The sequence below is a fragment of the Babylonia areolata genome, chromosome 19 (assembly GCF_041734735.1).
Source record: "Babylonia areolata isolate BAREFJ2019XMU chromosome 19, ASM4173473v1, whole genome shotgun sequence".
NCBI classification, from domain to species: domain Eukaryota; kingdom Metazoa; phylum Mollusca; class Gastropoda; order Neogastropoda; family Buccinidae; genus Babylonia; species Babylonia areolata.
Genome location: NC_134894.1, coordinates 63,861,348 through 63,880,511, shown reverse-complemented (window position 1 = coordinate 63,880,511; position 19,164 = coordinate 63,861,348). Strand labels below are relative to the sequence as shown.

Below are 19,164 nucleotides of genomic sequence, written 5' to 3'. Positions count from 1 at the left end.
TTGACTGATGCTGTGTGGGGTCCAGGTTCCCTGGCTGAACTAGGCGAGCCTAACGGTCGTACACTGATAGACATCAGTCATCCTAGAGCGAACCCCCCCCCCCCCGCCCCCCCATCAGTTGTGGATTGTTGCCATGTACAGGGATTACCACAGGATTATAGACAAGACAAGACAAGAAGCCGGGTTATTACATAGACTCACTTTGTTTACACAATGGAGTGATGGCCTACAGGTAAGGCGTCCGCCTTGGAAGCGAGAGAATCTGAGCGTGCTGGTTCGAATCACGGCTCAGTCGCCCGATAGTTTTCTCCCCCTCCACTAGACCTTGAGTGGTGGTCTGGACGCTAGTCAATCGGGTGAGACGATAAACCGATGTCCCGTGTGCAGCATGCACTTAGCGCACGTAAAAGAACCCTCGGCAACAAAATGGTTGTTCCTGACAAAATTCTGTAGAAAAATCCACTTCGTTGGGAAAAACAAATAAAACTGCACTCAGGAAAACTGAAATACAAAAATGGGTGGCGCTGTAGTGTAGCGACGCGCTCTCCCTGGGGAGAGCAGCCCGAATTTCACGCAGAGAAATCTGTTGTGATAGCAAGAAATACAAATACAATACAAATACACAACAAAAAAAAAGCAAAAAAAAAAGCACCCCACCCGCCCTCCTCCCTCCACCCCAAATCACCTCATTACAAGGGACCTAACCTCAGAGGAATTTATTCAAAAGATAGTAGAGTAGCCCCCCTTTGAAAGGGCGCCCGTTGCTACGAAAAACATTGTTGGTCTGATACGTGTTACAATTTCTTTCCCGTATTTATGATTTTTTTTTTTCTCTCTCCTCGGGGCTACGTGAAATAGGCACCAAAAAGGAGCAGACTTTGCTCAGAAACTGACTGATGCTGAGCTGACAGGTTTCGTCACACTGGGGAACTTCGCACGAAAGAGCGAGCGAAGCGCGACATTGTTTTTCCCGTGAAATCCAATATGTCTGGAGGTGAACATCAATGTTGACACGAAATGGCACGTGACCTTGGCATGCAGATCGAACGATAAAACGATACTGGGCGTGTGTTGGGGATCGATAGCCAATAAGGGTTAAACGTCTTCACCAACATGTCAGACTCTGACGAGGAAGGTCCAGACCAACAGTTGAAGCTGGTGATTTTGGGTGACGGCGCCTCCGGAAAGGTACGTGGGTAAGAGAAAAAAATGGAAGATTTTGTCAGTTTGTCGTCCTCCAGACTCAGAGAAAATTATGTGTGTGTTGTAATAGTGTTGCGTATGGATACATGTAAATATCAAGGAAGCATAAAAAGTGTTGTAAACATGCTTGTTGATGGATGACATCAATTTGTGCAGTTGAAGTACTATCACCACATAATTATCGATTACATGATGCACTTGTACCTTTTGATTGTTTACTTTAGACAAGGGTGCACACACACACACACACACACACACACACACACACACATATATATATATATATATATTTATATATAGAGATAGATATATATATATATATATATATATACACATCTGTCTCTGTGTGTGTATATATATATATATATATATGTATGTATATATATATGTGTGTGTATATATATATATATATATATATATATAGAGAGAGAGAGAGAGAGAGAGAGAGAGAGAGAGAGATTTAGCTAAACATTACCAGCATGTTTCTCAATGAATCTGAATATGGACCAGTTGCTCAGTAACATTGTTCACAATTATGATAATACAGATTTACACCTTTAAAATGAATTATTAAAATCAGTTTGTTGTGCCCAGTGAATTGAGAGGTCTGTAAGTTGAAGTCTGTTTGAAGAGCTTCTGTTGAGTGAGATGGTGGTGGTGATTACAGTGCATGTTGTGCATTAACCTTTGATACACAAACTGACCAATGATATCATTTTTTTGTTCCTAGGCATCAGTTAAGGCAAAGGTTTATTGGCAGAAGAAGAAAATATTTTTCGTTGTGTTGAATATATGCAGTAGTGTAGATGACCTGCTTTATTTGCAGTGTTTCCAACCAGTATCCCTTGTTTCCCCACACTTTTGCTGATCCTCTGAACAGATTTTAGGATAAAACTAAAAATGATACAGATATCAGTCAAGTATACATTAATCTAGTTAGGTATTTATCTATTCATCTGTCTGTGTATCCATGTATTTTTTTTTATATTGAATTTCATTCTCTCTCTCTCTCTCTCTCTCTCTCTCACATATTTTAGAAAAGTGTGTGCTTGTTTCATTGTTTTATAATTGTTTTGGGGGTTGTTTGAGGTTGGTTGTTTTGTTTTTTTGTTGCATTTTTTTAGCTGAAATTGTGCATCAGAGTCAGACTAACAATTGTCCTTATTCAATATTTTTTTTTAAATATGATAATAATTTTTTTAAATAGCTTTTTGAAAAAAAACCAAGAACTGCATACCAAGAACAACAACAACAACAACAACAACAACAAAATGTTGGCATCCTATTATCCATTGTCTCCCTTCCAACATTGCATCACTGTTATGACCTGATGTGCATAAACTGCAAAGACAGTGAAGAGAGTCGAAGGCAGATAGCACAGAGTTATTTATGTCCTTCCGTTTGTTTTATAACGTCTTTTTTTCTCTTTCTTTTCTTTTCTTTTCTTTTCTTTCTTTCATTTTTTTTCCATGACATGTTGCAGACTTCGCTATGCATGCGATACGCACAGGAGCAGTTCCAGAAACAGTATGGGCAGACAATTGGTCTGGATTTCTATCTGAAGAGAATAGTCCTGCCAGGTGATACACTGTGTGGTGTTGTAACTGTAACTGTTGGTTGTCATTGTTACTGTTACTGTTGGCTGGTTTTGTTGTTACTGTTGATTGTTGGTGTTGTTATTGTTGTTGGTTTGTTGTGGTGTTGTTACTGTAACTGTTGGTTGTCGTTATTACTGTTACTGTAGACTGGTTGTGTTGTTACTGCTGATTATTGATGTTGTTATTGTTGTTGGTTTGTTGTGGTGTTGTTACTGTAACTGTTGAGTGGTTGTCGTTATTACTGTTACTGTAGACTGGTTGTGTTGTTACTGTTGATTATTGATGTTGTTGTTGGTGGTTCGTTGTGGTGTTGTTACTGTAACTGTTGGTTGTCTTTGTTATTGTTACTGTAGACTGGTTGTGTTGTTACTGCTGATTATTGATGTTATTGTTGTTGTTGGTTCGTTGTGGTGTTGTTACTGTAACTGTTGGTTGTCGTTATTACTGTTACTGTAGACTGGTTGTGTTGTTACTGCTGATTATTGATGTTGTTATTGTTGTTGGTTCGTTGTGGTGTTGTTACTGTAACTGTTGGTTGTCGTTATTACTGTTACTGTAGACTGGTTGTGTTGTTACTGCTGATTATTGATGTTATTGTTGTTGGTTCGTTGTGGTGTTGTTACTGTAACTGTTGGTTGTCTTTGTTATTGTTACTGTTGGTTGTTGATGCTTTACTGTAACTGTTGGTTGTCTTTGTTATTGTTACTGTTGGTTGTTGATGCTTTACTGTAACTGTTGGATGGTTGTGTTGTTGTAACTGTAACTGTTGGTAGTTTTGTTGTTTCTGTTACTGTTGGTTGTTTGTGTTGTTGTTACTGTTGGTTGTTTGTGTTGTTGTTACTGTTGGTTGTTTGTGTTGTTGTTACTGTTGATGCTGTTGTTGTAAAGCCGGAGAAGTGGTCAGCGACTGAGACAGCCCCACATGCAGTTTAAATATTCAGCTGTCAGTTACATAGTTTTTGGATCCTGACAAGGCCCCTTTTTATTTTAATTGTTGTTTTATTTTCAGTCATTTGCCTTTTACGTACCTTTCATTTTATTGTGTTTTTATGTGTTTACTTCCTTTGTGTTTATTGATTTCATTACATTATGTTTTGATATTTCAACGTTTTAACTGTTATACAAACCTAGGAATACAAGATAAGCTGTCATGACCTGAACAGTGCATTGAGTTTCTGCGAAGGTTAGGCACATGTGGTTTTTGTTTGTTGGTTGGTTTTTGGGTGGTTTTCGTTTTAAAGATGTGTTGTGTAGGGTATGTGGATCAGACCACAAGCTTTGACACCTCTCTTGAGACTGCAGCTGAAAATGAAGCTTCTTGCATTTTGATAGTTTCAGAATTTGTTGGTAGTGTTTTTTGTTGTGTACTATTTATAATTGTGTGCTATGACTTGTGTGTGTGCATGCGTGTGTGCTTGTGTGTATTGTAGGTGTGTGTGTGTGTGTGGGGGGGGGGATGTGGAAGGGGAGCGGATGGGGGTTGGGGGTGGGGGTGGAAAGGGGGGGGGGGGGGAGGTTGGATGAATGATTTTTAATGATGTTTGGTATCTTGTGTTGAATTTTCCTTTTTGATATTTACATATGTGCTCTATTTGTAAAACGCCTAGGGCTTATTTTCAAGACAAGGTATAAATACTCATTATGATGATTATGATAATGATAATAATAATAATGATAATCATGATAATAATAATAATGATAATGATAACGATAATAATGATAATAATAATGATAACGATAATTTTTTTTTTCTCAGTTTATCCATTGTTCATATGGAGGTGTGTTGTAAGTCACTGTTGATAATGTAGTATGTTTATGTATGTATGTATGTATGTATGTGTTATATTTTATATATATATATATATATATATATATATATATGTGTGTGTGTGTGTGTGTGTGTGTGTGTGTGTGTATATATATATATATATATATGTGTGTGTGTGTGTGTGTGTGTGTTGAGAGAGAGAGTGAGAGAGAGAGAGGTAGGTATGTTCAGGTTCAGACTGTAAACAGTACATATATATACATAGTGCGTAGTAAGTTTGATCAGACTGCAACAGTGCATATATCCATATTGCATCCATGGTGAATTTGGGTGAATTTGTGAAAAGGGTATGTGTCATGTTGCATGCATGGTGAATTTGGGCGAATTTGTGAAAAGGGTATGTGTCATATTGCATCCATGGTGAATTTGGGTGAATTTGTGAAAAGGGTATGTGTCATATTGCATCCATGGTGAATTTGGGTGAATTTGTGAAAAGGGTATGTATCATGTTGCATGCATGGTGACCTGGGCAGGTCGTTTGCATGGAACCTTTGGGATGTGGGACATTGGGTCAAACAATAGGTAGTACATGTATCCAGATTCGTATGGTATCCAAATTCCTATCCCATGTCGTCAGACTGTGAACAATACATGTAACCTATGGCACACTATTTCCATGTAGTCAGACTTATAACGATACATGTAACCTATGGCACACTATTTCCATGTAGTCAGACTTATAACGATACATGTATCCTATGGCAGACTATGTCCATGTAGTCAGACTATAAACAATATATCTACATGTATCCTGTGGGTATGCTATACCCATGTAGTCAGACTATGAACATTATATCTACATGTATCCTGTGGGTAATGCTATACCCATGTAGTCAGACTGTGAACATTATATCTACATGTATCATATAGCCATGCTATATGTATGTAGTCAGACAATGAACAATGTATCATTACATGTATCATATAGCCATGCTATATGTATGTAGTCAGACTATGAACAATGTATCATTACATGTATCATGGTCATGCTATATCTATGTAGTCAGACTATAAACAATATATCTACATGTATCACATGGTCATGCTATATCTATGTAGTCAGACTATAAACAATATACCTACATGTATCACATGGTCATGCTATATCTATGTAGTCAGACAATGAACAATATATCATTACATGTATCATATGGTCATGCTATATCCATGTAGTCAGACTATAAACAATATACCTACATGTATCATATGGTCATGCTATATCTATGTAGTCAGACTATAAACAATATACCTACATGTATCACATGGTCATGCTATATATATGTAGTCAGACTATAAACAATATATCTACATGTATCATATGGTCATGCTATATCTATGTAGTCAGACTATAAACAATATACCTACATGTATCACATGGTCATGCTATATATATGTAGTCAGACTATAAACAATATATCTACATGTATCATATGGTCATGCTATATCCATGTAGTCAGACTATAAACAATATACCTACATGTATCATATGGTCATGCTATATCTATGTAGTCAGACTATAAACAATATACCTACATGTATCACATGGTCATGCTATATCTATGTAGTCAGACAATGAACAATATATCATTACATGTATCATATGGTCATGCTATATCCATGTAGTCAGACTATAAACAATATACCTACATGTATCATATGGTCATGCTATATCTATGTAGTCAGACTATAAACAATATACCTACATGTATCACATGGTCATGCTATATCTATGTAGTCAGACAATGAACAATATATCATTACATGTATCATATGGTCATGCTATATCCATGTAGTCAGACTATAAACAATATATCTACATGTATCATATGGTCATGCTATATCTATGTAGTCAGACTATAAACAATATACCTACATGTATCACATGGTCATGCTATATATATGTAGTCAGACTATAAACAATATATCTACATGTATCATGGTCATGCTATATCTATGTAGTCAGACTATAAACAATATATCTACATGTATCACATGGTCATGCTATATCTATGTAGTCAGACTATAAACAATATATCATTACATGTATCATATGGTCATGCTATATCTATGTAGTCAGACTATAAACAATATATCATTACATGTATCATATAGCCATGCTATATGTATGTAGTCAGACAATGAACAATATATCTACATGTATCATATGGTCATGCTATATCCATGTAGTCAGACTATAAACAATATATCTACATGTATCACATGGTCATGCTATATCTATGTAGTCAGACTATAAACAATATATCATTACATGTATCATATGGTCATGCTATATCTATGTAGTCAGACTATAAACAATATATCTACATGTATCATATGGTCATGCTATATCTATGTAGTCAGACTATAAACAATATATCTACACGTATCCTGTGGTTGTGCTATATCTATGTAGTCAGACTGTAAACAATATATCTACATGTATCATATGGTCATGCTATATCTATGTAGTCAGACTATAAACAATATATCTACATGTATCATATGGTCATGCTATATCTATGTAGTCAGACTATAAACAATATATCTACATGTATCATATGGTCATGCTATATCTATGTAGTCAGACTATAAACAATATATCTACATGTATCCTGTGGGTATGCTATATCTGTGTAGTCAGACTATAAACAATATATTGATTGATTGATTGATTGATATGGATACTTATATAGCACCTATCCTCGGTCAGAGACCAAGCTCTAAGCGCTTTACAAACACGGGGTCATTTGCACAACAGGCTGTCTACCTGGGTAGAGCCGACTGACGGCTGCCACTGGGTGCTCATCATTCGTTTCCTGTGTCATTCAGTCGCATTTCAGGCACGCACACATACACACTCAGACATATATGCTGAGTATGTTCTTGTTTCCATAACCCACTGAACGCTGACAAGGATTACAGGATCTTTAACGTGCATATTTGATCTTCTGCGTGCATATACACACAAAGGGGGTTCAGGCACTAGCAGGTCTGCACATATGTTGACCTTGGAGATCGGAAAAATCTCCACCCTTTACCCACCAGGCGCGATCACCGAGATTCGAACCCGGGACCCTCAGATTGAAAGTCCAACGCTTTAACCATTCAGCTATTGCATTACATTATCCTGTGGGCAGGCTCAGTCCATGTGGCCCTGGAGATCTGGGACATTGGAGGTCAGACCATCGGCAGCACCATGCTCTCAAACTACATTTTTGGGGCTCACGTGAGTGTGCTTGTTGGTGTGATGATCATGTGCATTTTCTTTCTGTCTCTCTTGCTGTCTCTGTCCCTCTGTCTCTTTCTATCAGTTGGTCTCCCTCGTTGTACCTGTTTCCATTTATTTGATGAATGGAGGGCTAGAGGTGTGTCTGCAAATGCATGTGTGTGAGTGCTTGTGCACATGTGTGAGAGTGCTTGTGCACATGTGTGTGAGTGCTTGTGCACATGTGTGTGCACATGTGTGTGAGTGCTTGTGCACGTGTGTGTGCGTATGCAGGCGCTGCACTTGTGCTGGTATGTGAGTTTAAAAGGCAAACACTCCATGTACAACAAGACATATTGTCCCGCACTCCAGCTATGCTGGACTGAAACTTCCCAGCACACCCTGAAACATCCTGACACACCCTGAAACATCCTGACGCATCCTGTAACATCCTGACACACCCTGAAACATCCTGACGCATCCTGTAACATCCTGACACACCCTGAAACATCCTGACACACCCTGAAACATCCTGAAACATCCTGACACACTGAAACATCCTGACACACCCTGAAACATCCTGACATGCCCTGAAACACCCTGATACATCCTGAAACACCCTGACACATCCTGACACACCTGGGAACACCTTGACACACCCTGACACACCTTGACACATCCTGAAACACCCTGACACACCCTGAAACACCTTGACACACCCTGACACACACCCTGACACATCCTGACACACCCTGACACATCCTGACACACCCTGACACATCCTGAAACATCCTGACACACCCTGAAACACCTTGACACACCCTGAAACATCTTGACACACCCTGAAACACCCTGAAACACCTTGACACACCCTGAAACATCTTGACACACCCTGAAACACCTTGACACACCCCGACACACCCTGAAACACCTTGACACATCCTGAAACATCTTGACACACCCTGAAGCATCCTGACACACCCTGAAACATCCTGACACACCCTGAAACATCCTGACACACCCTGACACATGTGATACTGTGATCAGGGCGTGATCCTGGTGTATGACATCACCAACTACTCCAGCTTTGAGAACCTGGAGGACTGGTACAACGCTGTGAAGAAGGTGTGTGCTGGGGGGCCCCTGCCTCACGTGGCCCTGCTGGCTAACAAAGGTCAGTCCAGCTCTTACCCTCATTATCATTGTCTCACTTCCAGTCGCAGTTCCTCAAGGAGGCGTCATTTGTGTTAGGACAAATCCATAGTCGCTACACCACATCTGCTAGGCAGATGCCTGACAGCAGTATGACCCAACACGCTTGTCAGGTGTTGAGTGCATGCTTGTATATTTGTGTACCTATCAAAGTGGATTTCTTTTTACAGAATTTAGCAAGAGGACAACACTCTCCATTGCCATGGGTTCTTTTTCAGTGCGCCAAGTGAGTGCTGCATACAGGACTTTGGTTTATTGTCTCAGCTGAAAGACTAGACGCTCAGTTTGATTTTCCAGTCAAGCTTTGGAGAAAGGGCTAGAGTGGGATTCGAACCCACACCCTCAGGGACTCTGTGTATTGGCGGCTGAACGTCTTGTTTAACCATTCTGCCAACTTCCTCCCCATTTTGATGACACTGAAATAATGAAATGCAGGCTGACATCGTGCATCGTGTCACTGTAATGTGAGGTGTGTCCCTACATGTACACATGTCGCTGTAATGTGAGGTGTATCCCTACATGTACACGTATCACTGTAATGTGAGGTGTGTCCCTACATGTACACGTGTCACTGTAATGTGAGGTGTTTCCCTACATGTACATGTCACTGTAATGTGAGCTGTGTCCCTACATGTACATATGTCACTGTAATGTGAGGTGTGTCCCTACATGTACATATGTCACTGTAATGTGAGGTGTGTCCCTACATGTACATATGTCACTGTAATGTGAGGTGTGTCCCTACATGTACATATGTCACTGTAATGTGAGGTGTGTCCCTACATGTACATATGTCACTGTAATGTGAGGTGTGTCCCTACATGTACATATGTCACTGTAATGTGAGGTGTGTCCCTACATGTACATATGTCACTGTAATGTGAGGTGTGTCCCTACATGTACATATGTCACTGTAATGTGAGGTGTGTCCCTACATGTACACATGTCACTGTAATGTGAGGTGTGTCCCTACATGTACACGTCACTGTAATGTGAGGTGTGTCCCTACATGTACATATGTCACTGTAATGTGAGGTGTGTCCCTACATGTACATATGTCACTGTAATGTGAGGTGTGTCCCTACATGTACATATGTCACTGTAATGTGAGGTGTGTCCCTACATGTACACATGTCACTGTAATGTGAGGTGTGTCCCTACATGTACACGTCACTGTAATGTGAGGTGTTTCCCTACATGTACACGTGTCACTGTAATGTGAGGTGTGTCCCTACATGTACACGTGTCACTGTAATGTGAGGTGTGTCCCTACATGTACACGTCACTGTAATGTGAGGTGTGTCCCTACATGTACACGTGTCTCTGTAATGTGAGGTGTGTCCCTACATGTACACGTGTCACTGTAATGTGAGGTGTGTCCCTACATGTACACGTGTCTCTGTAATGTGAGGTGTTTCCCTACATGTACACGTGTCTCTGTAATGTGAGGTGTGTCCCTACATGTACACGTCACTGTAATGTGAGGTGTGTCCCTACATGTACACGTCACTCTAATGTGAGGTGTGTCCCTACATGTACATGTTTCACTCTAATGTGAGGTGTGTCCCTACATGTACACATGTTCACTGTAATGTGAGGTGTGTCCCTACATGTACACGTGTCACTGTAATGTGAGGTGTGTCCCTACATGTACACGTGTCTCTGTATGTGAGGTGTTTGTCCTACATGTATACGTCACTGTAATGTGAGGTGTGTCCCTACCATGTACACGGTCACTCTAATGTGGAGGTGTGGTCTCTACATGTACTTGTTGCACTCTAATGGTGAGGTGTGTCCCTACATGTACACGTGTTGCTGTAAATGTGGAGGTGTGTCCCTACATGGAAACGTGTCACTGTAATGTGAGGTGTGTCCCCTACATGTACAACGTGTTGCGGTATGTTGAGCTGTGTCCCTACGATGTACACATGTCGCTGTAATGTGAGGTGTGGTCCCTAGCATGTAGCACGTGTCTCTGTAATGTGAGGTGTGGTCCCCTTCATGTACACTGTCACTGTAATGTGAGGTGTGTGTTTCACTCTAATTTGAGGTGTGTCCCTACATGTACACATGTCACTGTAATGTGAGGTGTGTCCCTACATGTACACATGTCACTGTAATGTGAGCTGTGTCCCTACATGTACACGTGTCACTGTAACGTGAGGTGTGTCCCTGCATGTACATATGTCACTGTTATGTGAGCTGTGTCCCTACATGTACACGTGTCCTTGCAGAGCATGGTGTGTCCCTTCACGTACACATGCCTCTGTAATTTGCACGGCAGTTCACCCTTTTCCGAAATCACTCGTTTAGTCCTGGCTCCTTTATTTCATGCACATGGCCTCCTGCCTTACCCGTTCAGCCACAGAGCACACCTCACGCAGCACGCTGTGTCTAGGTGACAGCTTTGCCCGGCTATTGCAGTCTTTCGGCTGTGCGTTAATGCATTGGATTGCTTGTGTTTGTGGTTCTGTAAAAAGTGTGAATCAGTTTTTTTGTGGATAAAAAATAGTGATGATCCTAGCTCTAGGTGTTGTTTTTCGCCTGACGAAAGCTGGTGTCTGTAGCACGTATGTGAGTGACTTAATTAACTGACAATTCAATGTCTATGTGAGGCAGGTGCTACACACTGAGTCTGTGCCAGGAAGCTGAGTCACTCTCGTGAGGTGGTGGTGACATGTGTAGAGTATAATCCTTCTACTTTACAGCATTGCCGAAGAAAGTTACATTTGATATTTAGAAAAATAAAAAGTTAAGAAACATTGCAACAGTAGTAGCAGCAGCATTAGGTATAGCTGTAATTGTGGTGGTAGTGGAAGCGCTAGTCAAAGTAGTAGTACTTTTCATAGCAGTTTTGATTAGCTCAAGTGTGTGTGTGTGTGTGTCTGTGTGTGGGTGCAGTGTGTATTTTGTTTCATATCTTGTCACACATACTGGTGATTGTAGGCATTTAGTTAAAGCATTGATTTTGAAATCTTAATGTTATTGTTCAAAAGGTAGAAGATAATGGAGGGTTGATCTGTGAGTTGGAGACAGATAGATAGAGAGATAGATAGATAGGTAGATAGATGTGAGTATGTGTGTGTGTGTGTGTGTGTGTGTGTGTGTGTGTGTGTGTGTGTGTGTATGTGTGTGTGTACTATAGAGAGAGAGAAAGATTCCCTCGTGTAAATGCAAATATTCACAGACACACCATACTGGCACCGTTGTGTGAGTGTGAGAAGTAGTGTGTGGGAATTATGGGATCTTTCCCTCTCTCCATCTCCTCCTCACCAGGTGGCCTGTACAAGGCCTGCCAGGTCAGAGGCTGGCCCCGTCTTATCAGGCACATGTACTGGCAGAATCCCATTCCACAGCGCGCTATGCATGGCTTTACTCTGCTCAGGTCGTTCTTCTGTTCTGCCGCTCTGGGTTATTCCGTAGGTCTGGAGTTTACCAGAGCCTGAAGCTGTTTCCTCAATTCTTTTCTGTCTTCAGATAAGTCAGCGCCACCTGCTTGGAACTAAAGTGCAAGGAAAACACTGCCCTGTGTGAGGTGTGTCCCTACATGTACACATGTCACTGTAATGTGAGGTGTGTCCCGACATGTACACATGTCGCTGTAATGTGAGGTGTGTCCCTACATGTACACGTGTCACTGTAATGTGAGGTGTGTCCCTACATGTACACATGTCACTGTAATGTGAGGTGTGTCCCGACATGTACACATCTCGCTGTAATGTAAGGTGTGTCCCTACATGTACACATGTCACTGTAATGTGAGGTGTGTCCCTACATGTACACATGTCACTGTAATGTGAGGTGTGTCCCTACATGTACACATGTCGCTGTAATGTGAGGTGTGTCCCTACATGTACACGTGTCACTGTAATGTGAGGTGTGTCACTACATGTACACGTGTCGCTATAATGTGGGATGTGTCTCTACAGGTACACGTGTCACTGTAATGTGAGGTGTGTCCCTACATGTACACGTGTCACTGTAATGTGAGGTGTGTCCCTACCTGTACACGTGTTGCTGTAATGTGAGGTGTGTCCCTACATGTACACATGTCACTGTAATGTGAGGTGTGTCCCTACATGTACACATGTCACTGTAATGTGAGGTGTGTCCCTACATGTACACGTGTCTCTGTAATGTGAGGTGTGTCACTACATGTACACATGTCACTGTAATGTGAGGTGTGTCCCTACATGTACACATGTCACTGTAATGTGAGGTGTGTCCCTACATGTACACATGTCGCTGTAATGTGAGGTGTGTCCCTACATGTACACGTGTCACTGTAATGTGAGGTGTGTCCCTACATGTACACATGTCACTGTAATGTGAGGTGTGTCCCTACATGTACACATGTCACTGTAATGTGAGGTGTGTCCCTACATGTACACATGTCACTGTAATGTGAGGTGTGTCCCTACATGTACACGTGTCGCTATAATGTGGGATGTGTCCCTACATGTACACATGTCACTGTAATGTGAGGTGTGTCCCTACATGTACACGTCACTCTAATGTGAGGTGTATCCCTACATGTACACGTGTCACTGTAATGTGAGGTGTGTCCCTACATGTACACGTGTCGCTATAATGTGGGATGTGTCCCTACATGTACATGTGTCACTGTAATGTGAGGTGTGTCCCTACATGTACACGTGTCGCTATAATGTGGGATGTGTCCCTACATGTACACATGTCACTGTAATGTGAGGTGTGTCCCTACATGTACACATGTCACTGTAATGTGAGGTGTGTCCCTACATGTACACGTGTCGCTATAATGTGAGGTGTGTCCCTACATGTACACGTGTCACTATAATGTGGGATGTGTCCCAACATGTACATGTGTCACTGTAATGTGACGTGTGTCCCTACATGTACATGTGTCGCTATAATGTGGGATGTGTCCCTACATGTACACGTGTCCCTGCAGTGCGCGCTGTGCTGTGTGCAGTGGACCTGGAGCACATGAGGACGGTGAAACAGGACAAGCATCAGAAGTTTGCCCAGGAGAACAAAATGACCAGCTACTTCGTGTCCGCCAGGACGGGCGAGTCCGTAAGTCAAAGTCACACAAAAGCTGTTTTAAAAAAAAAGATGATGTCAAACTGTCAAACATGTTTGTTGTTTTTTTAAAGACAGGACACTGTGCATTATCCATTTGAAGGATGCGACAAACATGTGGACTGAAGCAGATACCTGACTGATGGACAGAGCACAGCAGGCGTAAAATGCAATCAGAATACGGTGGGCATACAAACAGAACATAGATTAATGGTCGTAATAGACAAACAGAATATTTTATATAGTGGACATAAAAGGCAAACAGAATATGATATATAGTGGACATAAAAGACAGAATGATTCATACAGTGGACATAAAGGGTAAACAGAATATGATATACAGTGGACATAAAAGGCAAACAGAATATGATATACAGTGGACATAAAAGACAGAATGATTCATTCAGTGGACATAAAAGGCAAACAGAATATGATATACAGTGGACATAAAAGACAGAATGATTCATTCAGTGGACATAAAAGGCAAACAGAATATGATATACAGTGGACATAAAAGGCAAACAGAATATGATATACAGTGGACATAAAAGGCAAACAGAATATGATATATAGTGGACATAAAAGACAGAATGATTTATACAGTGGACATAAAAGGCAAACAGAATATGATATACAGTGGACATAAAAGACAGAATGATTTATACAGTGGACATAAAAGACAGAATGATTCATACAGTGGACATAAAGGGTAAACAGAATATGATATTCAGTGGACATAAAAGGCAAACCGAATATGATATACAGTGGACATAAAAGGCAAACCGAATATGATATACAGTGGACATAAAAGGCAGACAGAATGGAGTGAGCAGAAAAGACAAACAGAATATGGCATAAAATACAAGTAGAAAAAAGCTTGCAGAAAAGGCAGACAGAACATGGCATAAAACACAAGTAGAAAAAAGCTTGCAGAAAAGACAAACAGAATATGGCATAAAATACAAGTAGAAAAAAGCTTGCAGAAAAGGCAGACAGAACATGGCATAAAACACAAGTAGAATAAAGCTTGCAGAAAAGGCAGACAGAACATGGCATAAAACACAAGTAGAAAAAAGCTTGCAGAAAAGGCAGACAGAACATGGCATAAAACACAAGTAGAAAAAAGCTTGCAGAAAAGGCAGACAGAACATGGCATAAAACACAAGTAGAAAAAAGCTTGCGTAACAGACAGACAGAACATAGTGAGCATAATAAACAAACAAAAAATATTTAGCATCAAAGAGTATATAGAGGTGAAACGCGTACATTAAAAATGCCGTAATCCACGTGGGTGTTTGGTGGGTTATGGAAACAAGAATGTACTGGACATGAAACTCCCCCTCACCCCCCTTCCATCATAAAATGGAGTATGACCACCTTCATGGCGTGGTTATAACAGTCATACTCATAAAAACCCACTTGTGCAAACAAATGAATTTGTGAGTCACCGCCCACTAACACCAAAAAACAAAAAAACAAACAAAAAACCGCTGACGTGTGATGTGTGGGTTCTTCTCCTACGTTCACTGCTATGTACACCAGTGGGCTTTTACCTGCATACGCAGCCATACTCCGTTTTCAGAGGGGTGCATGCTGGGTATGTTCTTGTTTCCATAACCCACCGAACGCTGACATGGATTACAGGATCTTTAACGTGCGTATTTGATCTTCTGCTTGGTTATACACACGAAGGGGGTTCAGGCACAAGCATGTCTGCACATCTGTTGGCCTGGGAGATCAGAAAAAAATCTCCACCCTTTACCCACCAAGCGCTGTTACCGAGATTTGAACCCGGGACCCTCAGATTGAAAGTCCAGCGCTTTAACCACTTGGTTGTGCCCATCAAAGCAAACAAACAAACAAAGGAACAAAGAAAAACCTGACGTGTGCTGTGTGGGGGTGGGCAGGTGAACAGCAAAAAAAACAACTAACAAAGAAAAACCTGACGTGTGCTGTGTGGGGGTGGGCAGGTGAACAGCAAAAAAAACAACAAAGAAAAACCTGACGTGTGCTGTGTGTGGGTGGGCAGGTGAACAGCAAAAAAAACAACTAACAAAGAAAAACCTGACGTGTGCTGTGTGGGGGTGGGCAGGTGAACAGCAAAAAAAACAACTAACAAAGAAAAACCTGACGTGTGCTGTGTGTGGGTGGGCAGGTGAACAGCAAAAAAAACAACTAACAAAGAAAAACCTGACGTGTGCTGTGTGTGTGGGTGGGCAGGTGAACAACAACAAAAACAACTAACAAAGAAAAACCTGACGTGTGCTGTGTGTGTGGGTGGGCAGGTGAACAACAACAAAAACAACTAACAAAGAAAAACCTGACATGTGCTGTGTGTGGGGGTGGGCAGGTGAACAGCAAAAAAAACAACTAACAAAGAAAAACCTGACGTGTGCTGTGTGTGTGGGTGGGCAGGTGAACAACAACAAAAACAACTAACAAAGAAAAACCTGACGTGTGCTGTGTGTGTGGGTGGGCAGGTGAACAGCAAAAAAAACCTAACAAAGAAAAACCTGACGTGTGCTGTGTGTGGGGGTGGGCAGGTGAACAGCAAAAAAAACAACTAACAAAGAAAAACCTGACGTGTGCTGTGTGTGGGTGGGCAGGTGAACAACAAAAAAAACAACTAACAAAGAAAAACCTGACGTGTGCTGTGTGTGGGGGTGGGCAGGTGAACAGCAAAAAAAAACAACAAAGAAAAACCTGACGTGTGCTGTGTGTGGGGGTGGGCAGGTGAACAGCAAAAAAAACAAACCTAACAAAGAAAAACCTGACGTGTGCTGTGTGTGGGGGTGGGCAGGTGAACAGCAAAAAAAACAAACCTGACAAAGAAAAACCTGACGTGTGCTGTGTGTGGGGGTGGGCAGGTGAACAGCAAAAAAAACAACTAACAAAGAAAAACCTGACGTGTGCTGTGTGTGGGGGTGGGCAGGTGAACAGCAAAAAAAAACAACTAACAAAGAAAAACCTGACGTGTGCTGTGTGTGGGGGTGGGCAGGTGAACAGCAAAAAAAAACAACTAACAAAGAAAAACCTGACGTGTGCTGTGTGTGGGGGTGGGCAGGTGAACAGCAAAAAAAACAAACCTGACAAAGAAAAACCTGACGTGTGCTGTGTGTGGGGGTGGGCAGGTGAACAGCAAAAAAAACAAACCTAACAAAGAAAAACCTGACGTGTGCTGTGTGTGGGGGTGGGCAGGTGAACAGCAAAAAAAACAACTAACAAAGAAAAACCTGACGTGTGCTGTGTGTGGGGGTGGGCAGGTGAACCTGTGCTTCCAGCGCGTGGCGGCGGACATCCTGCGGATCAAGCTGACCCGCCCTGAGCTGGAACAGCAGCACCGCGTGGTCAAGGCTGAGGTCATCCACCACAAGAACGACCGCGCCCCCGTCACCAGGCCTGCCGCCAAGGGCACCAAGAGCTCTCTCTGCTCCATCCAGTGACACCGGAACCCTGCAGCCGTGTGGATACCCATCCATTTTGATGGCAGATACTCCTCAAGTCTTGTGGAAAACAGGCCCTGTTCTTTTGGTCAGGGCTAAAGTTTCACCCATTAGACAATGTCAGTTTTAAAAGTCAAGAATAAAAAAGAAAGACAGAAGACAACACACGAATATCAAAACTACAACTACAACAATATCAGAAAAAACAACACCCAAAAAACCAGGGAAGCACGAAAACAATGAGGGAAAAAGTGAACAAATGACAGATAGGAAAAACATAGACAAATGAAACGAAAGCTCAACAGAAGAGGCGTCACTTAAGACAAAAATCGAGTGGAGAAGGAAGATTGACAAGTATGACATTTGCAAGAGCTGACATACACATGGTGGCTTTCAGTGGAATCGACAGACCTTGTGTCCCGTCATGTACAAATTCCAAGCCAGCCTTGAACAAAGACCTGTCATGTTTTGTGTGTGCATGTGATCCCATGTCAGAAAGTGTTGTCAAGACAGAAGCATATAGAAGACTGTTTCACAAATGCTGAAGACCTTGTTTCACAAATGCTGAAGACATTGTTTCACAAATGCTGAAGACCTTGTTTCACAAATGAATTTTGTAAACTAAATGATCAGCTTTTATCACAAACTCACACATTCCCACATAGGCACTCACTATTTGTGTGAGAGAGCTTTAAAATATATATTTCAGATACCAACATTTGACCTTTATACTTTTTTCTGTATATAAAACTATTGTTTCCCTCTGACATTTTTGTGGTTTGCAATTTACCCTGAGATAAAATCTGCTCCTTTGATGAAATTTTCCTCTTTTGAGAAATTGTTTGTTCCCTTCTGTTTTTGATATTTCCACAAACACCAACAAAATATCCTGGCATGTCACTAGTTTTTTTGTGGACGTCAGCTTTCCAGGGTGAGAATGTTTTGAATGGAAGGATGAGGTTTTCCAAAGAAACCTTGCTGTGGTGAAAGACGTGTTGATCTCAACTGTCAGTATTGACCTGAGTGCATGTACATGACCAGTGTGATATGACCGTGATATGTTGTTTACCAAAGTATTCTTTTATCATGTGAATGTGTCATCGTTAAAGTGTCCATGGTGGTGTGTTTCTTGTTGTTTTTTTCATCATGTGAATATGTCATCGTTGAAGTGTTGATGGTGGTGGTGTGTACTAGAGGTTTGGTTTTTTTCCATCATGTGAATGTTTCATCGTTGAAGTTTGTATTGCAGTGTGTGTTGTGTGCTCATTAGTTATGTTTTCCTTTTGCTCACAGTTGTCTCACTTCCTTTAGTTATTTATTTCTTCTTCTTCTTCTTCTTCTTCTTATTATTATTATTATTGCTACTACTTTTTTATATTATAATTATTATTTATTTATTTATTTATGTACGCTTATAGTTGACTTCATCACGTTTTTTGCGCCTTATACATATTATTAGTAGTGGTAGTAGTTATTTTTTTATGTAGTGGTAGTAGTTATTTTTTTATGTATTTATCTTTTATTTATTCACCCTTTTTTTTCTTCTTTTTTTTCTCAAGGCCTGACTAAGTGCGCTGGGTTACGCTGCTAGTCAGGCATCTGCTTGGCAGA

At 41.1% G+C, this 19,164-nt stretch overlaps 1 protein-coding gene across 1 annotated transcript in view; it reads left to right on the top strand.

Annotated features, from left to right (window-relative positions):
• The first annotated feature begins 763 nt into the window (after nt 1–763).
• The window catches only part of LOC143293937 (ras-related protein Rab-28-like), a 21,136-nt gene continuing 2,735 nt past the window's right edge, over nt 764–19,164 (top strand). Inside the window, exons 1-6 of the mRNA XM_076605328.1 lie at nt 764–1,188; nt 2,687–2,783; nt 7,767–7,855; nt 8,882–9,008; nt 14,001–14,104; nt 17,374–19,164. The exon at nt 17,374–19,164 is cut by the window's right edge and continues 2,735 nt beyond it. Of these exons, the coding sequence (XP_076461443.1) occupies nt 1,114–1,188; nt 2,687–2,783; nt 7,767–7,855; nt 8,882–9,008; nt 14,001–14,104; nt 17,374–17,553 (672 nt within the window). The 5' untranslated portion in view covers nt 764–1,113 and the 3' untranslated portion in view covers nt 17,554–19,164. The remainder of the gene's footprint in view (nt 1,189–2,686; nt 2,784–7,766; nt 7,856–8,881; nt 9,009–14,000; nt 14,105–17,373) is intronic.